This window comes from Callorhinus ursinus, unplaced genomic scaffold, assembly GCF_003265705.2.
Source record: "Callorhinus ursinus isolate GAN/ISIS: 27379988/994484 unplaced genomic scaffold, GSC_fseal_2.0 scaffold3, whole genome shotgun sequence".
Taxonomy (NCBI): Eukaryota; Metazoa; Chordata; class Mammalia; order Carnivora; family Otariidae; genus Callorhinus; species Callorhinus ursinus.
This window is the reverse complement of record NW_027397065.1, coordinates 24,288,216-24,312,026: the sequence shown is the minus strand read 5'-3', so window position 1 is coordinate 24,312,026 and position 23,811 is coordinate 24,288,216. Positions and strand designations below refer to the sequence as shown.

The 23,811-nt window shown below is 34.2% G+C and overlaps 1 protein-coding gene and 1 long non-coding RNA gene across 2 annotated transcripts in view; one reads left to right on the top strand and one right to left on the bottom strand.

Moving 5' to 3' along the window:
• The window catches only part of PJA2 (praja ring finger ubiquitin ligase 2), a 67,845-nt gene that overhangs the window by 26,442 nt on the left and 17,592 nt on the right, over positions 1-23,811 (top strand). The window contains exons 5-7 of the mRNA XM_025866875.2: positions 8,883-9,068; positions 17,264-17,449; positions 22,754-22,865. Coding sequence (XP_025722660.1) covers positions 8,883-9,068; positions 17,264-17,449; positions 22,754-22,865 — 484 coding nt within the window. The remainder of the gene's footprint in view (positions 1-8,882; positions 9,069-17,263; positions 17,450-22,753; positions 22,866-23,811) is intronic.
• On the bottom strand, positions 418-18,823 carry LOC141371781 (uncharacterized). Its single transcript, XR_012377008.1, has 4 exons — positions 18,313-18,823; positions 7,434-7,504; positions 5,786-5,864; positions 418-581 (listed from the first exon to the last, which is right to left on the bottom strand). It is a non-coding gene; the product is annotated as an uncharacterized lncRNA (long non-coding RNA).

Genomic DNA, 23,811 nt, shown 5'->3' with positions numbered 1-23,811 from the left:
GCAAATTACTGCTTAGTTATTTACAGAAACTTTCTTTGGGGCATTTCAGGAGTTTATAGAAATTGTAAGTTCAGATAATGGTTATTAGTTATTACAGAAGGATAGAGATACTGATTATTTCAGTTCATAGTATTTCATTTAATAAAATGCAAGGTAAGCATTTATCATATTTTTAAAAAAATTCTATGTTAATCCATCCGGGGCTTAAAAAGTGATTGAGATTATAGAATATTTTGATAATGTCTTATTAACTTTGCCAGTATTTATTAATGTACCTGTTTCTCTGTTCTTTTTGCTCTTTTTATCCTTAGGTTTATTTTTTACCTATTTTTATGTAGCATTTGATTTTTGGTCACAGCTCAGTGTGGTATATATTATTATTTCCCCCATTTATAGACCTAGAAACTGAAGTACAGACGAGTTAACTTCCCAGAGTAACAAAGCTAGTAAATTTTGGAGCTGGAATTTGCATTTCTACTTATTGCCCAATCCAAATGGATATTCTCAAAAAAACATACAACTTTTCTTTCTTTCTTTCTTTCTTCCTTCCTTCCTTCCTTTCCTTCTTCCTTTCTTCCTTTCTTTTTTAAAGAGGGAGAGAGAGACAGAGCATTAGCAGGGTGAGGGGGGTGGGGGTGGGGAAGGGCAGAACGACGGGGAGAAAGAATCTTAAGCAGGCTTCATGCCCAGCGCAGAGCCAGACTTGGGGCTTAAACTTAACAACCCTGAGATCATGACCTGAACCAAATTCAAGAGTCAGACGTTCAACCGACTGAGCCACCCAGGTGCCTCACAGCTTTTCTTAGAATAAGCATTCTGGTTCTGGTTCCTTGTATATAGAATTCCCCCCCACCCCCAAACTGTAAGACCATAAAAAGAAGAGAGAAATGGAAAATTTCTTTTGTTCAACTTCTGACTTTTCATTATGCCAGAGCCCAGGCTTTCACATGTCCTTTGAGCTAGTTGAAGCCAACCTTGCTCAGTTTTACAGTACAGTTTCAAGATCTTACTAACTTGTAGAAATAAGTTACTTTTTTTTTAACTAGAAAGTACTACAAAGGAAGAAATTTTTCTTCTTAAATATGAATACATTTTACATATTTTGTTTCATGTCATAAAATTAATAAAATATATTGGGTTTTTTTGGACATACGGATAATGCTTCTATAATACAATGTAAGTAATTTGTAGAAACAGTTGAAATATAATTTCTACTACTATCTCGAAGTTTGTAAACTTCAAAGGTTAGCAGACAGTATTTATATGACCTACTGTTTTTTAAGCTTAAGGGTAAAATTAGTTAGGAACCTTTGCCTAACTTATTTCTATTTTTCCAGTTTAGTTTCACAATCTTTTATGCAAAATCCACAGAGTTCTTAAAATGGAAATTGACAGCAAAACCTGAATTGATGTTAACTTACTTGACGCAGATCTGGATCTGAACTAACATGAGGCCTTTTCTGAAGCATTCCTAACATTTTGCTGTAGAAATATGAAAGTGTTTGATTACTGAGTTTTGGGGTTGGGTTGGAGCCCACTGGGAATTGTTAAGTAGTATTTCTAAATCTCGGGAAAAAATCTGAATTTCAAAACATACTCAGCCCTAAGGTTTTTGGATTGGATTGTGAAACTTTACTATACCTCTAGGTTACTATTAAAAAATAATAATAACATCAACTTACCATCTTAGATAACTTGTCTTTTTGAAAGTATAAGAGGGTTGCATTTTTACCCCAGTTACATTTTTGCTTTCTTGAAGAAAATAATTTAAGTCGGCCATGCCTTCATCTTTGGAGACACACTAATCAAAAATAAAAACCTCTTATTTTTTTTCTCCTTGCTTTTTATAGTCAGGCCTAATGTCATCTAATAAAATTGATGAAACTTTTGCTTTGTTTATCAACCTCAAAGATAGTTTTCTTGGTTTAAATTGATTTTTGTGTGTGTGTCATTAGTATTAGTGTTTTATTTGCCTCGAATGACTATAGACTTTGGTTATAGGGTATTGTCTTAGTATGTTTAATTATAATTTGTTTCCTTAAGTGATGTGTCAGTATTCTAAATAATGATAGATTTTTTTACAAATAGAATATACAGAGGAAGAAAACACAGTTAATAGAAACTTCTTTTTTTTTCACTTTTTAATAATATATTGATTTATAGAACCTGAAGTTGGGTTGTGCTTAAAAGATGGAACTAATTTTGGAGCAGTCTTTAAGACACATTGAAATGCCAGAAACACTTGGGGTTTTTTGTTTGTTTGTTTAAGACTACCATCACAGAATAAGTTCTCAAGGATAATGGTTTTACCTAGGATTCCACTCACTTTTGCCATCTGTAAGCCTTGAGATAGGTTTAGGACCAGATTGCAATAGTCTGGACAGATTGTGGAGTATTTCTATTTCTATGCTGTTTGCAGTTCCTCTGCCCTCAACTCCCTGCAAAGGATCACAGTTGCCAGAATGTCTTTTAATATGCTGTCAGATAAAGGGTGAAATTTAATAACCATACATTCCTACTTAGTTTCGTTTTGCCACTTGTTCATCTACTTGATGTTTTGATATAGTCTTGTTGAGTTCTGATAAAAGCAGACTGGAGAAATGGGGAAACACAGTGACTATACAGTAAGTGTCTTGAGAAAGAAAGTATAAATACCCTTTGCTTTGAATTTTTGAGTTTGCTTTATAAAACCTAAAGATGCTGTACTTGAAAATTTTTCTTGTCATGTTTATATTATAATAGCTACAAATAGAACCCTCTTATCCAGAACTTAACTAAAATCATTTTTAGTTATAGGAATTTTGGCCACTTTTTAAAAATATAGTTAAAAAAATACATAGTTCATATATTCTTTAAAAGTGAAAAGTATTTGAATGAATGCATGATCTATTTCCTCCCTGAAAACTTTTAAGTGATCACTTAATTATATCTGAAACATAACACTCTATGGAATAAGCATCACAGCTGGTAGAATTGCTTTGAGCTGTTTGACAGGAACTGAATACCACCTAAATTAGAGTTGCAAGGGGAATTTTAATAGGCAGTATGTAATTACCAGACTTGGAATTAGACCAAAGAGCTAAGGTTAACGTCCTGCTCTTTTGAAATATACCCTGAGAATTTTAATTGTTTCATGACAAGATCTTGAGTTTAAAAGAACCTTTTAACCATGCCAGCACATTTTAACCTTGGGTCTAAGTGAAGGAAGAGGCATGCCACCCACTGACCATTTCTTAGAGCAGTTGAGGTTTCAGAGTTTTTCTGCCCTAAGCCTTGACATTGCTTAAAATGTTAAAACAAAAACAAAAACACCTTACCTAAGATAAAAATGTCAGAACAGCGTTTTTGTTGTTGATGATGTTGGGAAAATAAAAGGAATATCAGCTATTTAGTTGATTTCAGTTTGTTATATTCAAAAAGGATTTATTGAAATCTTCCTAGGTATCAGACTTTATGCCAGGTACACTGTAAATGCAAATAATGATCCCTGTTCACTTGGTGTTCAGTAGCCTTATGAGGAAGATAAAACAAAGGTAATTATGATGAGACTAAATTAAGCTCCTTGCAGAAGGAGTTCCTCTGATATCCCTGTGTCCCAACAAGTAAAGCATCTATGAGCAGCCAGCAAAGATCCTAAAGCATACGCTGTAACATTTTAGCAAACCTTTTAATCTTATTTCCAAGTTCGTAAAAGTTTAGAAGGAGTAAATTAGGGATAAAGAGCTTTGTTCCTCAGGCATGTTAGGGAGTTACAGATGACAATATTCTGATATTTAGGGAAAAGACTGGAAAGTTGTAAAAGGCAGGCACAATTCAGAACCATCTGGGCCTTATTTACTAAATTAAGCAGCCTTATAGATTTGGACAACTACCATTTGTATCAGTGTATTACAACATAGTTCATTGTTACCGGTAAAATGCCCCAGACTGCTTAGATTATGTTCAGTGTACTGTCTGAAGATGTTATGTCTTAACATAGTTTCCATCCAGAGTATTTTCAGTAAAATTCGGAAAGTGTTTTTGATCCTCTGCTGGTCAGATAACAAAATTATCCAAAAATTTCACTTTTCTTGAGGCTCCTCTATAGTTCAGTTTTTACGGATGTAATAAATGCCAGGGAAGACTAACAAACCAGTTCTTTGGGGAATTTAAGGAATAAGATTGCTTATGGATGCTTATACTTCTGTATCTTATTTCTATCTAAGATTCGTACTACACAAATTATCTTATTTGTCTGAAATCACATGTAATTCTGTATGTGAAAAAAGTGTTTTTGGTTCACATTTGAATGTGTAAAATGTAACATTCAAGTTACAGTTGTCTGCTTTTGAATATAGCTCTAAATGCTAATGGGAGACGATACTAATGGGGCACCTGGGTGGCTCAGTCGTTAAGTGTCTGGCTTCGGCTCAGGTCATGATCCCAGAGTCCTGGGATCGAGCCCTGCGTCGGGCTCCCTGCTCCACAGGAAGCCTGCTTCTCCCTCTCCCCCTGCTTGTGTTCCCTCTCTCGCTGTGTCTCTCTCTGTCAAATAAATAAAATCTTAAAAAATATATATATATATATGAAAATCAAAGTGGTACTTAGGTTTTATTTTGAGAATTTAAAATGTTTAACTCAAATATTTGCTTTTATATTCAAGTACAAATGGGTCCTCACTATTCCACAATTGTTTTGTGTCCTATTTGTTCTGTTGCTTATTCTACTTGAAAAGTTATTTTTAAATCTTTTCTCTCTCTGCTTTCAGTTCCATACACTCCTGTCACTCTTAGTAAATAACTTTGTTTCTTGCTTTCCTGGAGATAGTAAAATAATTAAATCTGAACTTTCTTGTTTTCCTTTTCTCCATATTGCAACATGTTAGTATCCTTTCCTGTTTTGAATTTTTTTTTCAGTGAAGAGAGGTGACTAGTCTTCATTCTGTCTATAGTCATATCTGACACCTGACTTTATTATTCTTCGAGCAAAGTTGCTTCCCTCCACCTCATTCTGTAATTTTTCTAAATCCTGAGGGGAAACCTTCACTTGATCTTGCTTTTCCTTTAACCACTTGCCTGTTTGTTTTCTCTTCCACCTGAATTTTCAGAATAAATATTCCATACCCACTGTTTCTATACCGCCACTCTGCACTTTTAAATGCCTTGAAATCTAACTCCCAGTATTATTTCTATATTCTCTGATGTGAACAGTGACCTCTTCTTTCTCACATCCAGTTGACTTTTCTTGGTACTTTTTTTTTTTTTTTTTTTTACTTTAGTGCTTCTGTTGAGCAGTTTGTTCACCCTTTCCTGTTCTGTGATTTCTCTTCCATTGACCTATGTTTGGTTTTTCTTTGCTATGTCTTCTCTGAACCTCAGGGGTCTGCAAACTTTTTTGAAAGGGTGACCAGATAGTAAATATTTTAGGCTTTGTGGACTGAAAGGCAAAATTAAGGATATTATATAGGTACTTATATAACCATTTGAAAATGCAAAAAAAAACAAAACAAACAAACAAAAAAACCAAAAACAAAAAAAGACATTCTTAGGTTCCAGGCCATTAAAAAACAGACAGGTGGCCAGATTTGGCTAATGGGTCAGGACATAGTTTGCTGACCCCTGGTATAAAAAGAGACTAAGACTAAAGCAGATTGGGTGACCAGGAGGCTGATCTTGACATTCAGTAAGACAAACCAAGAGTTCAGAGTAGATTTTCTTCATTAGAGAGAAGAGGAAAATGGTGGTGTGCTGGTTGGAAATCCAGTTGAAATATCTAAGCAGACAGCTTATATAATAAAGTAACTCACCTTTACTAAATGTTTACCATCTTCCAAAAATTGTTCTAAACATTTTATCTACAGTATTCACTTAAATATCTCCATAAACCTGAAAAGGAAATACAGTATTTGAGTAAAAAAAAAAAAAAAAAGTTGTTAAAGATTTGCTAACAGTTACTGATGGCTTATTATTTACCAGGCACTGTTAAAATGTTTTGTAGGTATTAATTCATTTACTTACATGAACTCAGTGAGTTATTAGGTACTGTTACTAAATTCACCTGATGTCTGAGGTGATAAAGGCACAGAAAGGTTAACTAACTTTTTCACAACTAATAAGTGGTGGATTAAAATCCAAGCAGACGGACTCCAGAACCTGTGTTCTCAACTACTGTACCTTAAGACACAGCATTAATGTATGACTGCAGCAAAAATTGTGAGGACAGTAGGCAAATGGCTTAATTTTGTGAAATACTGCTTTAGTAAAAAAGTGAAGGATTTGGAGTAATATTATGTATGGACTATTTGATATAAATTGAAGCAATAGTGATATTTAAAGTGCATCTTTTAAGTGAGAAGATGGAATGAGGTTAAATTTAGGGATACCAACTAATAATTGACTGTCTAGGTCTAGGTTTGGAGAAAAATACTGGAGCCAAGGTTTTTAGGAGAAATGGAGAAAAAGACATTTTACAGAAAGAATGGAAAGTAAAAAGGACTTAAACATAGGAGTTTGTGAGGCATCAAATATATGTGATTTTCGGCTTGAGAGCAGGGAAATACTGTTAGCAGATAGAAAATCAAGAAGAGACTTATCTGTCAGATAAGTTTTGTTTTATAAAAAGGAGGGTGAAAATCTAAAACTGTCCGGAGGGCTAGGTGGTTAGGGCTAGGGATATATATTTAAAAGTTACCTACTTAGGGGTGAGGATTATATATAATGAGTAATAATGATACAGGGCAGGGATCTGCAGATTTTTTTCCTAAAGGGCCAGATAGTATATATTTTTAGATTTTGCTGACTAAGAGGCAGAATTAAAAATAAACTTGTAAAGAAAAGAAAAAACACATTTTTAATCCAGAGACCATAAGAAAAAGAGGTAGAGGGGCCAAATTTGGCCGAAAGGCTGAATTTACCAATCTGTGACATAGGCTTTATATTGACTATTGATCATAGGCATTCTTTTTATATTAAAATTTGGAAATAGTCCATCAATTATTTCATTAAGTTAAAAAAAATTCAGGTTTTTAGGTATTGTTTTTCTGGACAGGATCATAAAATGTTTAAATATGAGGTTTTCTTTTAAATAAGTAAAGTTGCCACAAATTAATAAAGAAAGCTTAGCCTAATTGTGAATGACATACCAAAATTGGAGCTGGTAATATAGCTTTAAATTTGAGAGGCTTCCTAGTCAAGGAAACTTAGTTCAAGAAGTCTTTTAAGACTATTTGCTGTTAGATTTTTACACTGGCACAAATCTAGAAATGATTTACTTGATCTTAGATTATTTTGGGGGTTACAGAAAATTTTATAAAATAAAAGCAATTAGGGTCTGTCCAACTGAAGGAACACCTTTTACTTGCTATACCAGAGCTATATAGCATTCGCTTCTCTAGAATGTTTGTGCCCTGCTGCCCATCATTTACTAAAGATTGGAAGTTGATTTTATTTTTTTACCTCTAACTTCTCAGAGCTTACATTAGTGCTCCTCTTCCTTAATAGCATCTTGATCTCTTGGGTTCATCTGCCTATAGAAGGAGGAACTCATTAACTAGTTAATATATCAATAATATAACCATTAGTAATATATCATCATAAAGAAAAGTTATTTCTTACTAATTATCATTTTCGGAAACAAACTAAAATTTATTATTATTTTTTTTTGTTTTTCAACAATCAAGGCACAAAGGGAAATCTTTAAGGGGATTCTTGACCAGAATGGTTGGTATCGTTGGAAGGGGCATTTAAGATTTATTTTCACCATTAATATGTACAAGATAACTGAACTTTAAAGAGTAGTTAAATGTAACCAAATTAACCAAAGTTAAATATAACCAAAAGTCATTTTCTGAGGTTTTTCATTAACCCTTTTATCATACCTTTGTTTCCTTATCTACATATTCTCTTGCATTGAAATTTATTTTGTGTTCACAGTCCTACCAAAGGACTTCAGTAAAGATTAGTCAGTGCAGCTTTTTATGAATTTGAATCTCCTTTCATTTTAAAGTCTTTCGTAAGAAAAGGAAGGAAAAAAATGGTTAAGCTTTTAAAACATGGTTAACAGTGAAAATTTATTCATAGAGGATATGTCCCCAGTTGTCAGTATGTAATTAGAAAGTTGTTTCAGGGTGGCTCAGTCGTTAAGCATCTGCCTTCGGCTCAGGTCATGATCCTGGTCCTGGGATGGAGCCCTGCATCGGGCTCCCTGCTCCGAGCCCCGTGGGAAGCCTGCTTCTCCCTCCCCCACTCCCCCAGCTTGTGTTCCCTCTCTTGCAGTGTCTCTCTCTGTCAAATAAATAAATAAAAATCTTTAAAAAAAATAGTTTTAGTTGGGTCAGATGAGTAATCTATTATTTATTTCAGAAAGCATTTATGATTACCAAATTATATTTAAAATTTTATTTAGAAATACCTGGTTTAAAAACTAAAGAACCTGTATCTAAGCACCACTGAATTACTTACTTTATTTTTTTAAAAGATTTTTTATTTATTTGAGAGAGAGAATGAGATAGAGCATGAGAGGGGGGAGGGTCAGAGGGAGAAGCAGACTCCCCGCTGAGCAAGGAGCCTGATGCGGGACTCGATCCTGGAACTCCAGGATCATGACCTGAGCCGAAGGCAGTCCCTAACCAACTGAGCCACCCAGGCGCCCAGAATTACTTACTTTAGTGAAGAAAATAATAAATTGATATTCTATAACTTGCCATATGCTTTATTCATCTGAAAAAGTTACATTTTGCTGAATGATGTATTTATTTCTGTATATACTTTTAAAATATTTTTTTAAATTGATTTGGCACCTGATGAAGCATGTGTGGCATCAGTTGTCCACTGTATACTCTGATGCCTCCAAATGACAAATGCACAAATAGTGACAGTTATTGTATTTCTATTCTGAATTTGCAGTTCAGAATGCAGTGATGGAGAATGGTCTGCCTCTTTGCCTCATCGGTTTTCTGGTACAGAAAAAGATCAGTCGTCAAGTGATGAAAGCTGGGAAACTTTGCCAGGAAAAGATGAGAATGAACCTGAACTACAGAGTGATAGCAGTGGTCCTGAAGAAGAAAACCAAGAATTGTCTCTACAGGAAGGGTATGTTTAACAGTGAGATTTATTATTTTTGTGTGTATTGTCCGAGAATGGTATCCATGACATTCAGTTGTTGGGTATGCTGTTAACTGCATGTACAAGCCCTGTGTAGGACCATTAATTCTACTGATCTTTTTTTTCATTATGCTTTTGGTATTTTGCAAAGAACAATTAGATTGAAAATTCTAGTAATTTCATTATCTTCTCTTGAGATACAGTATATATTTCCACTTTGCATTAAAGAAAACTTGGGCATTTAAAAGATTGTTTTGGTTGAGTTAGGTGTGAGTGAATTAGAGCTGCTTTTGCTCTACATTGGAGGCGATGGCAGGGGAAGGACAGCTGCAAGAGGGAACTCAGCGATTTAAACACAGAAATGGAGAAAGTTACAGAAGTTGAAGTCTTAGTATTTCTGTCTAATTGCATCCGATGATACCTCTGAAATCAGTGATTGTTGGTAAACGCCTTTGTCTTTTCCTAACTTTCATGGGAATGCTCTAGTTCCAGGCGTTGTCAGACTTACATTGTGAAGGGCTGGATAATAAATATTTTCAGCTTTGTGTGCCAGTCTCTATTGCAGCTACTCACCTCCCATATTGTGGTGTAAAAGTAGCCATAGACAATATGTAAATGAACGGGTGTGGCTGTCTTCCAACAAAATTTTATTTATAAAAACAGGTGGCGGGCTGGAAATAACCCATGGGCATGGTTTATAACCCTTGCTCTAATATTTCCCAAGTAAGAATGATTCTGGCTTTTAGGTTGATTTATGCGTGCACGCACGCACACAGACACACACACACAATTTTCTTTTCTAAATCACACTAAGGAAATATCCCCATTATTATTTTATTGGTTCCTAGCAAGAATGTTTGTCAAATTTTATTAAAGTGTTTTTAGCATCAGTGGAAATGATCATAGTGATTTTTCACCTTTGACCTAATGATCATGAGGAATTATTTTGTTACTAGATTTCCTAATAGTTACCCTGTCTTCTTGAGATAAACAAACATGATCCCATAGTCATAGTTTGTTGTTTCAGTGAGCTGCTGGATTCTGTTCGCTAATATTTGACGTAGGATTTTTTTTTTTTTTTTTTTTTTTTTATTGACATAGGATTTTTATGTTGAGAGGCATAAGTGCGTTTGTCTCTTTTTTTGGTCTGGATAAGTGCGATACTTGCTTTGCTAAAACAATGTGTATGCTTTTTTTTAGCCCTTTGATGTTTAGCTTATTTATTCCTTTAAAGGTTGTTTAAATATTTTACTTAAATAGCTTATTCTATTAAAGGTTGTCAGTATTTTCTTATGAAACCTAGGTTTGTGTTTTATTGTGAGGTAGTATCTGTTAATTTAAATGTTTTTTCTGATAATTGGTTCTGATTTTTAGTCTTTCATGGAATCTGTTTTGGTAGATATATTTTCATAACTTTCAGCTTGGACTAACATTAAAATTTGTACTTCTCAAAAGGTATAAATTTCCAACTTGAGATGAATTCCATAAGGAATAAAATATATTAGAAAATCTGTCAAGAAAGAAATTTACAAACATAATTGTTTTGACAGTGATTGAAAATGGTGGTTTTTTCTCTTCTGATTTTATGTTTGATCTTCTTGAATCACTATTACATAGTTTACTAAGTATTAAATTTTTTGTATGTAATTTGTGATAGTAATTATTCATTCAACAAATATTTATTGAGCATTTAATCAGTACCACGCGTTGTGCTGGATCCTGGAATTAAATGAGCAAGACAAACTAAGATTCCAGCTTGAAGCTTACATTGTGGTGGGAGAGGCAGGTATTAAGCAAAATACAAACTTGATGAATTATAAACTGTGATGATTACTGTGAAGGAAGGAAAACACTCATATGATAGAAAGTAACTGGTAGGGACCTACATTAATTAGAGTGGCCAGGGAGTAGGCTCAGGAACTGACTTTTGAGCTGGGATCTAAAAGATAAGAATTCTTGGTTGAGGAAGAGCTTTCTGGGCAAAAGGAAAGATAAGAGCAGAGGGATTAAAAAGGAAAGGGTTTGTTATGTATGGAGGTAGTGGGGCTGAAGTGAATGAGTGAAAAGAAGAGTGATAGGAGATGAAGTGGGCAGGTACCAAATTATGCAGGATATAGCATCTATAGCATCTGGAATTTATTCATAGGGAGATCTTAAGTGGAGAGTTAATTGCTTAATCTGACACAGATTTTTAAAGGATTCACTCTAGTTGCTTTGTCTCTGGAGATTGAATTAGAAAGGTATTGAAGTACAAAAGAGAAGAAAGTTGAGCAAGGCTGTTGGACTAGGGGATGGTAGTGAGGATTAGAAAACGTAAACAGGTTTGAGAATATTTTTGAGTTATAAATAATAGGAGGGACTGAGTGTGAGATGAGGGAGAGTGAGGAATCAGTTATGGCTGGGTTTTTTGGTTTGAACAGTGGTTCAGTGACAGTAGTTACTGTCATTGACTGAGATGGGAAGGTCTGGGGAGAGGAATGGGAAGTAAGAATGCTTTTTGGAAGTTTTAAGTGCCATTTAGACATGCAGTGTAGATGATAAGTAGACGCTTGAATATTTAACTTTTAAGTTTAAGGGAAATATCCCAGATTATAGTCAGATATAGAAATATATGAGTATAAACAGGAACATTTGTGGAAGTCATCAGTTACTTGCATTGATACCATACAATAATAAAGCCCAGTAATTCATTTAAAAAAAAATAAAAGTGAGGGGTGATGCGGACAGAACTAAAACACTGGACACCAATAGTATTTTAGTTGAAAGGGGGAAGATCAAAGTTGAAGTGTACTGTTTGGGAGAGGGTTCCGAATTAACTTCTGACATAAGTTAAATTTGTATGGTAAAATTTCAAGGATAACCAGCAAAAAAAGAACATCGAGTATATGTATTGGAAACCTGTAGATGAGGAAAAAAGGAATTAAGACATGGAAAAAGAATATTAAAAGTCAATCCAAATAAAAGTAAAGAAAGGAAAAAATCTTTAAAAAGGGGGGAAAAAGAGGGGTAAAAGTAAGATGGAACAAATCCTGTAACAAATATAAATTACCTAATCTGCTTGTAAAAGTCAAAGCTTCAAATCAGTTGGATTTATTTTTTTAAAGTTGAATGCTTTTTACAAAAGATACACTTAAAGTCTAGGTATACAGACAGATTGAAAGTAAAAGAATAGACAATGATATTTCAGGCAAATACAAAACAAAAATGGAACAGTTAAATTAACATTAGCAAAGTAGACTTAAAAAAGCATTATTGGAGAGAATGAGAGGTCAGTATGTAGTAAAGTCCAGTTTACCAGTAAAATGTAGCAGCTTTAAGCTTGAATGCACCTAATAAAATAGACTCAAAATATGTAAATCAAAATTTAACCAAACTAGAGAATATTTACATATTTACTGTCATATTGGGAAATTTTTAAATACCTTTCTCAATTACCTATAATTCGTGAATATAAGAAATTCATCATCTTTAACAGATTTGAATAACTCATTTAAGCATGGTTTAATGAACACCCCACCCTGTGGAATACCAAACACAAAAAACTGAGCATGTACTAGGCTACAAAGCACAGATTAACACATTTCAAAGAATCAGTATCCTGAAGACTATATTCTCTGACCACAATGCAGTTAACTTAGAAATAAATAACAAAAATATAAAAATTTAAAAATCCATAATTTGAAGTTGTTCATCCTTCTAAAAAACCAGTAGGACAAAAAAAAAATTATAATTGAAGTCTAAAATGCTCTCTACTTACTGATGATGAGAATACCACCACAATTAAAATGAGGAATACAGTGAAACTGGTAAAGGGAAATTTATCTTTCTAAGATAGAAACGAAGTTAGAAAAGAAAACTTGAACATGGAGGAACTACACATTTAACTTAAAATAGAAAAGGAATCTTAAAATAAGGAAATAATTAGAATTAGGAAAGATAAGGGCAAACCTCAGTAAGTTAGAAAATAGTTATGATAGAAAGGATCAAAGAAATCAGAAGGTGATACTTTGAAAAGATTAAGAAAAATAGACAATCCAGTTGGATAATGAACAAGAAAATAAAGACAAGGCACAAATAAATAATACTGAAATACAAAAGTGTACACAGCCACAAATACAATAAAGATTGAATAGAGTAAGAAGAGTACTGTGAACTTTGTACCAGTAAATTTGAAAACTTGGAAGAAATTGACAAATTCCCAGGAAAAAAAAATTCACCAAAACTCATGGAAGCCTGAATAATATTATAAATATTACAGATATGTAATCAGTGGTTTAAAATCTTACTGTGGAGAAAACAACTAATCCAGATGGTTTTAGAGCTAAATTTTCTTAAACTAAACTTTCAAGGATCATGTCACTCCACTCTGTAAGAGAAGAAAAAGAGCTGTTTCTCCAAATCATTCTAAAAGGCCAGTGTAACCCTAATACCAAAAGAGTATGTGAAGGAAAATATAAACCTATGTCTTTCATTGGGCACCTGGGTGGCTCAGTTGGTTAAGCGTCTGCCTTCAGCTCAGGTCATGATCCCAGGGTCCTGGGTGGGGCTTCTTGCTCAGCAGGGAGCCTGCTTCTTCCTCTCCTGCTCTCCCTGCTTGTGCTCCCTCTCTCTCTCTGTCAAATAGATAAAATCTTCAAATAAAAAAAAAAAAGAACTATGTCTTTCATTAAAGGCATGTCAGAATCCCAAACAGAATTGGAAATCTGAATTTTTAAGTATATATTTTTTGAAGGTAAAACTCGATTACCAATCTGAGTTAATTCCAGAAATATAAAGGTGTTTTAATGTAGAATACCTGTAAATGTCATTCACCACATTAACAGAATACAGGAGAAAATTCATATGATAGATTGTATAGATATAGGGAAAAAATTGCTTAGTAATGTTCAGTACCTCAACATGATAAAAACTTAGAAACTAGGATCAGAACAGAATTTCTTTGACCTGATAAAAGGTATCTACAAAAAAAAAAATCAGTAGTAATCATTTTCAATAATGAAGCATTAAACCCTCCCCCCTTAGAATCAAGAGCAAGACAAGGGTGCTCATAGCACCATTTCAGCAGCCATCGTAGTAGAGGTCTTGGTGGGAATGATATGATAATGAAAATAATAAAGGACAAAAGACATAAAAAGAAGAGGAGCTGAAAATGAAAAGGAAAGAAACTCGTCGAATATATTTATAGAATATAAATTGTTAATGTGTGGGATATAAAGAACTCCTAGAAATCAGAAAGAAAAACTGACAGTCTAATTACAAAATATTCAAAATAATTGAGCAGATAATTCACCGAAGAGGAGATATTAATGGTGAGTAAAAATATCAAAAGGTACTTAGATCATTAGTAATCAAGGGAGTATACATTAAGATCACAAGGAGGTATCATTTTTTACCTACCCATTAGATTAGCAAACATTAGGAAATTTGATACTGTCGGGTGTTTTGGAGGATATAAATGCTTTTTGAGGTGTGAAGTAAGTCACATGCACTGAAATTTGTAATAATTTTAACATTTGCATGGTAGACTATCAGCTGTATCACTTTTTAAGTGTATACTCTGGAGAAACTTCCCCATGTGGCCCAGGAGTTGTGTACAAGAATGTTCGTCACAGTATTTTTCATGAAAGCTATAAAACTGGATATTACCCAAATATTCATAGGAGAAAAGTTAGTGGTATATTTATACATGGAGTATTATACAGCAGTGGGAATGCATCAGCCACACTTATATGCAAAAACATGAATGAATCTTAGAGATATGTTACTGAATGAAAACAGCTGTTTCTGGAAAAATAATGTGTATGATATCTGTTTCACAAAGCTTAAAAGCAAGCAGAAGTTAAATATCTTGTTTAAGTATACAAAACTAGTAAAAATTGTTTCAAAAAACAATGGAATGACAGTGGCATCCAGAGAGTACTTTTCCCGGGAGGGCAAGGCTGAGGGGTTAGGGTAGGTGCGGTGTACAAGGTGTTTGCTAGTCAGTGATAATATTCTGTCTAGCTCCTGGTTTGGGTGGTGGGTTTATGAGTGTTAAATAGAATATGCTTTATAACTTAAATAGATGGTATATATTTTACATTTGGGGGGAAAAAGAAATTAAAAAATAAAGGGAATTGAAGGTGAGAGAGTAGAGAAAGTCACCATACCTAATTCTTCACAAAGGGAGGAAGGAGCCACAGGTGGATGTTGGGCCTAGGAAAATGTCCTCACCCCCCAAAAACTGGAAGCATGATTGTTTGCTTATAGAATGTTGCAGAGGAAAATAGCTGACTAATAATTAGAGGAAAGATAAAGTGAAGTTCTTGGAAGATGAGAAGGGTTAGGATCCACAGCTAAGGAGAGGGCCTTTAGGAGCAGAGACTTCCATTGTTAACTAATGGGAAGGTAGAAGGTAGGTACAAGTGTGGGTAAGCCCGTAGGTTCTCCAGTGGGAAGAAAAGATGAGTCGTTGGTGACTTCGATATTCTTATTGTTACTAGATACTGAGAGTGGGGAGGATAGGACGATTGTGAAATTGAAGAAAGAAGAAAAGGTGGGAAATAGGCTTTCAGAAAGCTAGACAACAAACTTACTAGGTAAACATTGAATAATTGCTGGACAGTATTGAAATTAGTATTTTAAATTAGTATTTTTGAATTTAAATTAGTATCTCACACTTGTGTATTTTTCAAGTTTTTCCTGCTGTTTTGGTGACGTTACAAACTTTTTACATAAATATTCTTAAAATGTTTTAATAAAAATTTAATATTTCGCCTTTCCTGTTAACACTGAATTTATTAGAATAAACAAACAGTTCTTCAGATTAGGAGCTGGGGATCCATCCTTTGTGACTGGATGACATGGAACCGGGGTACCATTGATTTTATAAGCGCCTTTTGAAGTTTTTTTGACTTTTATTTCAAATTTCACTTACTTTCCTTTGTACTTTAATTCCAAGATAGGGATTTGAAATCTTAAAAAATTTGCTCTGCAATTAGAAGTATTAAAAATGAGCTTATCCCTCAAGCTTAGCAACTACTTAACATGTGTCTTGACTTATAAAATGAAAACCAGTTAATTAAATACCAGTTAATTAGGAATGCTTATTATGCTGTCCAGGATTTTGTGAAGTTTCTTATAATATAGATTATTTCATGAAAGCCTCAGCCCTTTAAAATGTTGCAATTAACCCAAAGGTTGAAATTTTGTGCTGCAAATACGGATACTCAAATTGCTGATCAGTTAGCTAAAGGAAACCACTCAGAATATAAAATCAGAGTAGTTAGTATTTTAGAGGTTTTATTTGACTTGTCTTTCATTTCTTCATTTCTCAGAGCAGGGTTTAGTTTGTTTGTTTGTTTGTTTGTTTATTTATTTGAGAGCGTAAATGACCAGAAGTGAGGATGTGGGGAGTGTGAGGAGGGAGAGAGAGAGAGAATCTTAAGCAGGTTCCACGAGGAGCCCAGTGTGGGGCTCGATCTCACAATCCTGAGAACTTTTTTTTTAAGATTTTATTTATTTATTTAATTGACAGAGAGAGAGACAGTGAGAGAGGGAACACAAGCAGGGGGAGTGAGAGAGGAAGAAGCAGGCTTCCTGCCGAGCAGGGAGCCTGATGCGGGGCTCAATCCCAGGACCCTGGGACCATGACCTGAGCCAATGGCAGTCACTTAACCAGGCGCCCCTCACAATCCTGAGATCTTGACCTGATGTGAAATCAACAGTCAGACACTTAACTGACTAAGCCGTGCAGGCACCCTCAAGAGCACTGTGTAAAAAATAAAATTGTCTGGAATGAATTTTTCTTATTTTTCTTCTGCACGAAGAGGAAATGTAGAACATAGGTAATTTGTTTGTCAAATAAATAGGTCCTTATGGAGGGCACTGGGTGTTATACGCAAACAATGAATCATGGAACACTACATCAAAAACTGATGTATGGTGACTAACATAACATAATAAAATAAAATAAAATAGGTCCTTATGTAATTGGGAGCTATTTCTACATACATATGACCCTATAGCAAATTTGCTTACCTTTTAAATAACTTATAAGATCAGACTTTTAGAATCATGTAAGTACCAAGAGTTTAGAACTCAAAGAATAATCTATTTGCACTAAATAGAACTCTTTTTAGAGAACAATTTTGTGATGTGTTTTAAAATAGTATTTTTTTCTTCCCTTAAAATGTTTGTATTAGGGAACAGACATCCTTGGAAGAGGGAGAAATTCCTTGGTTACAGTACAATGAAGTCAATGAAAGCAGCAGTGATGAGGGAAATGAGCCTGCCAATGAATTTGCACAGCCAGAAGCTTTCATGCTGGATGGTAACAATAACCTTGAGGATGACTCCAGTGTGAGTGAAGACCTGGATGTGGACTGGAGGTATGTAACACAGTGTTATTACCATGGTTAATTGTTCATTGAATAGAATTTGTTCATGATTCTAAATTACGAAAACTGTATCTCGGATCTCTCAGAAGTGTTCTCATTTGCCCATCTGTCAGTCTTCCTCTTCAGAGCTCATTCTGGATGCCACTTCCTATGTAGATTCCCTCCTACTTACTCCAGGCAGTGACCTCTTTTCCTCTTTAGCCTTTGGCTCTCTTAAAGCGCACCTTACATCCTAGTTATTTATAAACTCATGGTTTGAGGTTTCCAATTTTTACATTTAGCTATATATGCTAAATATAGCCCTTCATATAATCGTTCAAAAAAAAGAGTCCTTAATAAATCTACTTGAAGAATTTCAAAACGTGTGATTAAATCAGAAGAATCATAAGAATATAGTTATCCTTCTCTGTATGCAAAATATGGAAAATATAATTGTACCTTCCCAGAAATGCTGAAAGTATCAGTTTACTTTATGCTGACAAAGAATAATGAATTTCAAATAAAAGAAGCCTATGAATTAAGTGGATTATAGAATTGTTATGTCTCATAATACAATGGTCATAATTTAATTGTTTTGGTTTATAGTTAGATTTATCTTTCAAATGTGTAGCAGACCTCTGGAAGCAGCTAGTTAACTGAGATGTAGAGAGGATATACAGTCCAACTAATCTCTTCTTGTTACTTTTTCTGGAGAAAATATGGCTTGGTACTATTTGTTTCTATCTCTATACAGATGTATTTTTAAGAATTTGTTTTGTTTTTCTAGTTAAAATTCCATTACAGAAAATTTAGAACAGTAAAGATAAGAAAAACTTATTCATATCGCCTGATAACTGCAGATTTCTAGAACTTACGTTTTTGAGTCCTCCTTTGTACCTTCTGTGTGTGTAGCTACTTCCTTGTGCTTCTCCAAATTGTTGCAGATATGAAACTCAGCATCTCCTTGAAATCCTCCTTACCATTTCCTATTCTCACTTCCCAAGGGGAAGAAAGTTGTATGTGCAAAGCAGACTTTAAATTGACCATTTTGTGGAGGTAGGAAGTGGTGTTTCATCACAGCCACACAAACAGTTTGTAATTCCTTAAACATTGCTGGCTCTAAAACCCATGTTCTGGCTTCCCAGACTTTTTGGAAAAGCAGTGGCTCCCCTGGTCCTGGTCTTGCTGATCTTGGTGCTCCTATCTCTTCCCCCCCCTTCTCTCTGTCTGCCTGTTACCCTCTTTCTGAACTTGTTACGCTGCTGTCTTCTGTCTCCATTATGCAAAGTCATTCCTCATAATGCTCAGCAGATGACAGAATTGTCAATTCAGTTAGCATCATCTCTGCATGTTGGGAGGCAGTTATGGTTTAATATGAAGAAATAATTTCTTTTGCACATTTTCAAAATTTTATGAAAACAATTTTTTACAGCTCCATTATGTAGATGCTCTAGTCTGTAGTTGCACTAAAATTTAAATGATCATTTCCCCATTGAAATAGTGCAGTGAACCTTTCTGCTCATATAACTTGTTCTGTACTTCAGGTTATTTCCTTAGGGCGTTTAACAGAGGTGACATTACTGAGATAAGTGGTATTTATTAAGATCTTGATATATATTTCTAAATAACTTTCAAAAAAGGTTGTACCACATAAAAATTTGAAGAAATAATTGTGGTCTTTCTTGAATATAATTTTTAAACTTGAAAACTTTATTTTTGGTTCTAATTCATTGATGATCTTTCTGAACATGGCTGTTGTGTTAAGATTTTAGAGATGTTGCTGATTGTTCCTAAATTTGGGAAGCGTCAAAGTAGTTTTTTTAAATACGGGGAAAGCATTTTAACATTGATCTTTAAGACAGAATTTTGAAGGTTACTATTTTGAATTTTCTGTAGATATGGCATCACCTCATTATTTGCTTATGTGGTACTATATTAATTTATGTGGCAGTCGCTACAGGTTGATAAGGTAAAAATATGATTTTTCAGATTAAAATAACGTCATTTTGACAGCTGAAAAGCCATGACAAACAGCAGCAATTCTTACCTCTAAAGCCAAAATTTAACATATTTTTGTTGTTGTTGTTTCACCACAACTTAAAAAAAGTTGAAGCTTTTTGATTCTTTAGTTTAAAAGAAAACGGAAAAAATTCTCCATCAAAGTGTATTTATTTGTTTTGATGATGTCCCTCCCAGAAGTGTTGTTGAATACCCGGAGAGTATTTTATAAACTAGTGTCGTGGGAGTTGATTTTGGATTTAGACAAATCCCAACTGTACCATTGATTTATTTTTTGGTAACTACCTGACCTCTGTATTTTCCTGTAAGAAATTGGGGTTATAATTATTAACTTAATATGATTGTGGGAAATTAATTCCCTGTGGATACGACCATGAATTTTTTAAACAAGTTTGAAATTACTTCAAACGTACAGAAAAGTGGCAAAAAATAATACAAAGAATTTCCATATATTCTTCACTAATATTTCCTAGATGTTAACATTTACCATGTTTGTGTTATCATTCTCTCTTTCCTTTCTTTTTCTATATTTATATTTTTTTCCCCACCATTTATGTGTAAGTTGCAAACAAGGTGCCTCTTTACCTGTAGTTTAGAATGAAGTCCTGAAGAACAAGAACATTTTCTTATATAAGAAATTAAAATCTTCAAAATCAGGAAGTTAACACTGATAACAATACTATTCTCTAATCTACAGACATTATTCAAATGTCTGTAGTTGTCCTACTAATGAATGCCATTAGAGAATTTTTTTCTAGTCCAACTGAGACCACTCATTGTTCTTGCTTAACATGTTTCTTTAGTCACTTTTAATCTGGAACATTTCCTCAGTTTTTGTCTTTCATAACCTTGACATTTTTGAAAAGTATAGGCCATTTATTTTGTAGAATATCTCTTAGTTTAGATTTGATGTTATGATTAGATTCAAGTTACAGATTTTCAGCAGGAACACCATAGAAATGATATTTTGTTTTTCTTAGTTCATATCAGAAGGCACATAATGCCAAATTGTCCCATTACTGGTGATTTTAATTCTGATCAGTTGGTTAAGGTGTTACCTTTCAGATTTCTTCACTATACAGTTGCCATATTTTTAAACAAATAATAAACATCTAGTGGGAAAATACTTTGAGACTATGTAAATAACCTGTTTCTTTTCAAACTATCAAACTTCCATCTACTAGTTTTAGTACCATTAGTGATTTTTTTGTCTGAAACACTTACTACCGTGGTGATTGCCAGATGGATGATACTAGAATTTTTAATATTAGCTGGTTATTTTGCAGTGACCAAATTTGCAAGCAGATACTCTGCTTTGAATGTCTAGCTTTGTTTAGTCTAGAGAAGAAAAGAATTAGGAGATAGTTGACTCTAACCATTTGAAGTTTTGTGGACATAGTTGGTGTTGCTTCAGCAGGCAAAACTAGAGCACTTATCTCACGTAAGTCAGACTTCTGACAGGGCTCTTCCACACTGGCAGGTACCATCCCAGAAAGCAGTGTCTTTTCCCCATGGAGGAACTGGTTCTGTTTCTTGAATGCCTGCTCTGGTGCCATGTCTGTGCCAGGCATGTGTAGGCATCATGCAGCGACTCATTTAATTCGCTTTATAGATGAAGAAACAGAGTAACAGTTAAATACATTTTTCACATTCTTTAACTATGACTCAGTTAAATGTGGAGTTAAATCTCTATTTTATAACTCCGGGGCTCTTCGTCTTTGCTCTATATCTCACTGCTAGGTGAAGGAATTCTAGTGTTGCAAGGGAGCTTGGATTCACTAATTTGTAGTTTAAATTTTAATTTTAAATCTGTGGTTATATGAGAATGTTCCTTTGTACTAGGTGGTGTCTGGTAATTGTTACACGCTACTGAGCTTTAATCTTCCTAAGAATACTTTTGTATCTTTTGGCAATAGATTTGTAATTTTAATGATGGCACAAAAGTTGACATCAAAATTATTTTGAGCTAGTTTGTATTACCGGATGTTCCTGACTATACTCGACTTCTCATAGGAACACAAAAGTCAACAGAAATTTGCCTTTAGTTAGACAAAATAAGCTCAGTTTTGGAGATGCTGGTTTTGAGGTGGTGAGAGTTAATTGAGGTAAAATGCCCTACAGAAAACTAAAAATGTAGGTCAAGAGCTGAAGAGTGTTTGGAATTAGGTGGAGGTTTAGGAATTAACTTACAGAGAGGATAACTGAGGAAATGGACTTCAATATAATTTCCAAGTAGGCAAGATTAGAAAGAAGAGGACTGAGGACATACTGTGGTTTCCGAATTTTGAGGAATGTGGTATTTCCAAGACTAGAGGAAAAGGAGGAATCTACTTCTGTCTAGGGGTGGTGGAAGGAGATTAGGACCAGAATAAAACTTATATTCTTCAAGGGGATTACAGTCCTTTAGTAAAAAAAAAATAATAATAATAAAAATGAACAGTTAAGAGCTAAATATTTTTCAATCTGAATAATGTTGGAGGAGGCTTACTTCTCAAGAGCATAGAAAGACTTGAGAAAATAAAATATTTTTAGGGCCTAAGTAATTAAGCAGTACAAAAGGTGAGAGAAGAAAAAGAGGCTTTGACTAATGATAGAATTGAAATAAATGAGGTAATTGTCTTTACCATGTTCTCATGTAAATTTAGGTTGGCAACTCAAACAAACAGAAGGGGAAATAATATGGGAAAGAATTAGGAGGGAAAAAGTACTACCTTTATCCCAGCCCTAAGTAATCCCCAGAGGTAGAGCTAGAATCATAAGAATTTTCCTAGAAATTTTGTGTCGTGAGTATGGCAGCTTACTGGGCGAGGTAGTGGTATCCTAACTCTTTATGCTTAGTATTTCACTTTTCTGTTGGGTTCTTCCTGCCCCTCACCACACAAGATTTATATTAAAATATTTTATTTATTTAAAAATGTTTTTAGGGGCACCTGGGTGGCTCAGTTGGTTAAGCGACTGCCTTCGGCTCAGGTCATGATCCCAGGGTCCTGGGATTGAGCCCCGCATCGGGCTCCCTGCTCGGCGGGAAGCCTTTCTCCCTCTCCCACTCCCCCTGCTTGTGTTTCCTCTCTCTCTGTCTGTCTCTCTCTCTCTGTCAATTAAATAAATAAAATCTTTAAAAAAAAATAAAAAATAAATAAAAATGTTTTTATATTAAAATATTTATCATTAAAATATTTAACATTTTCTGCTTATACTATATTTATTGGCCTATTGGTAATTGCTAATTGCTAATATAATTATGTCTTCATAAAAATTTCCCAAATCATGGTTTTTGTTTTTGTTTTTTTTTCTCAGCCTGTTTGATGGCTTTGCAGATGGACTAGGAGTTGCTGAAGCGATTTCTTATGTGGATCCTCAGTTCCTCACCTACATGGCACTGGAAGAACGCTTAGCCCAGGCTATGGAGGTATTTTAGTGACTCTCTAATGCTCATATATAAGTTGGTGGGATGCAAAATTATAAAAATTAAAGGTTTTTTTAACTGCTTTTAAGAAGAGGTGAATAATTTTTCATCAGTAACATTTACTGAATAGTGATTGCCACTAGTATATGTATATAAATTACTCTAGACGTTCTGCCAATTTGCCTAGAATTTGCAGTATTTCCTAGTTAGTGCGGAATAGAAAATGTTTTGCTTGCATTTAGAAAATGCACTTTTCCTTTATTGAATTATCTGGGTCTGTAAATCTGAATATTTTTTATATACACACACAGGTGTATTTATGAAATGAAATTGAAGATCTCTAAGGATATATTACAAATCACTTTTTTTTTGTCCTCATGGCTTCTGAGTACTACCTTGCTGCTTAACGAAGTTAGACATTTTACTCCCATTATCTCCATGTACATAAATAAGTGTGGCACAAAGTTTTGTCTTGCCTTCTTTTCCTTATTTGACTAAAGCACAAGTGCTTACTTGTATTTGCCTAAGGTCAGAAGTCCAAACTTTTCAAGTTTGGGAACTTCCACTGCACTAGTGGATTTCATTATTAGACATCTTTTCTTTAAGTTACTATTTCTGAAATGATTTCCAAAGTAGAAAAATAATTGAATGAGTCAAAAGTAAGAGAACAAAAATGAATGAGAGAACTTTCAGGGACATTATAACAGCATTTTATCTTGAAATTTTCTGAGGTTAGAAAGTCCATTCATAATTTAGAGAGTAGGTAGGTTAGGTAGATAGAACGACCTGTCTACACAAACACACACTTAAGGTAGCTTTGCCTTGACATCACTTTTTTTTTTTTTAAAGATTTTATTTATTTATTTGAGAGAGAGAATGAGATAGAGAGAGAGCATGAGAGGGGAGAGGGTCAGAGGGAGAAGCAGACTCCCTGCTGAGCAGGGAGCCC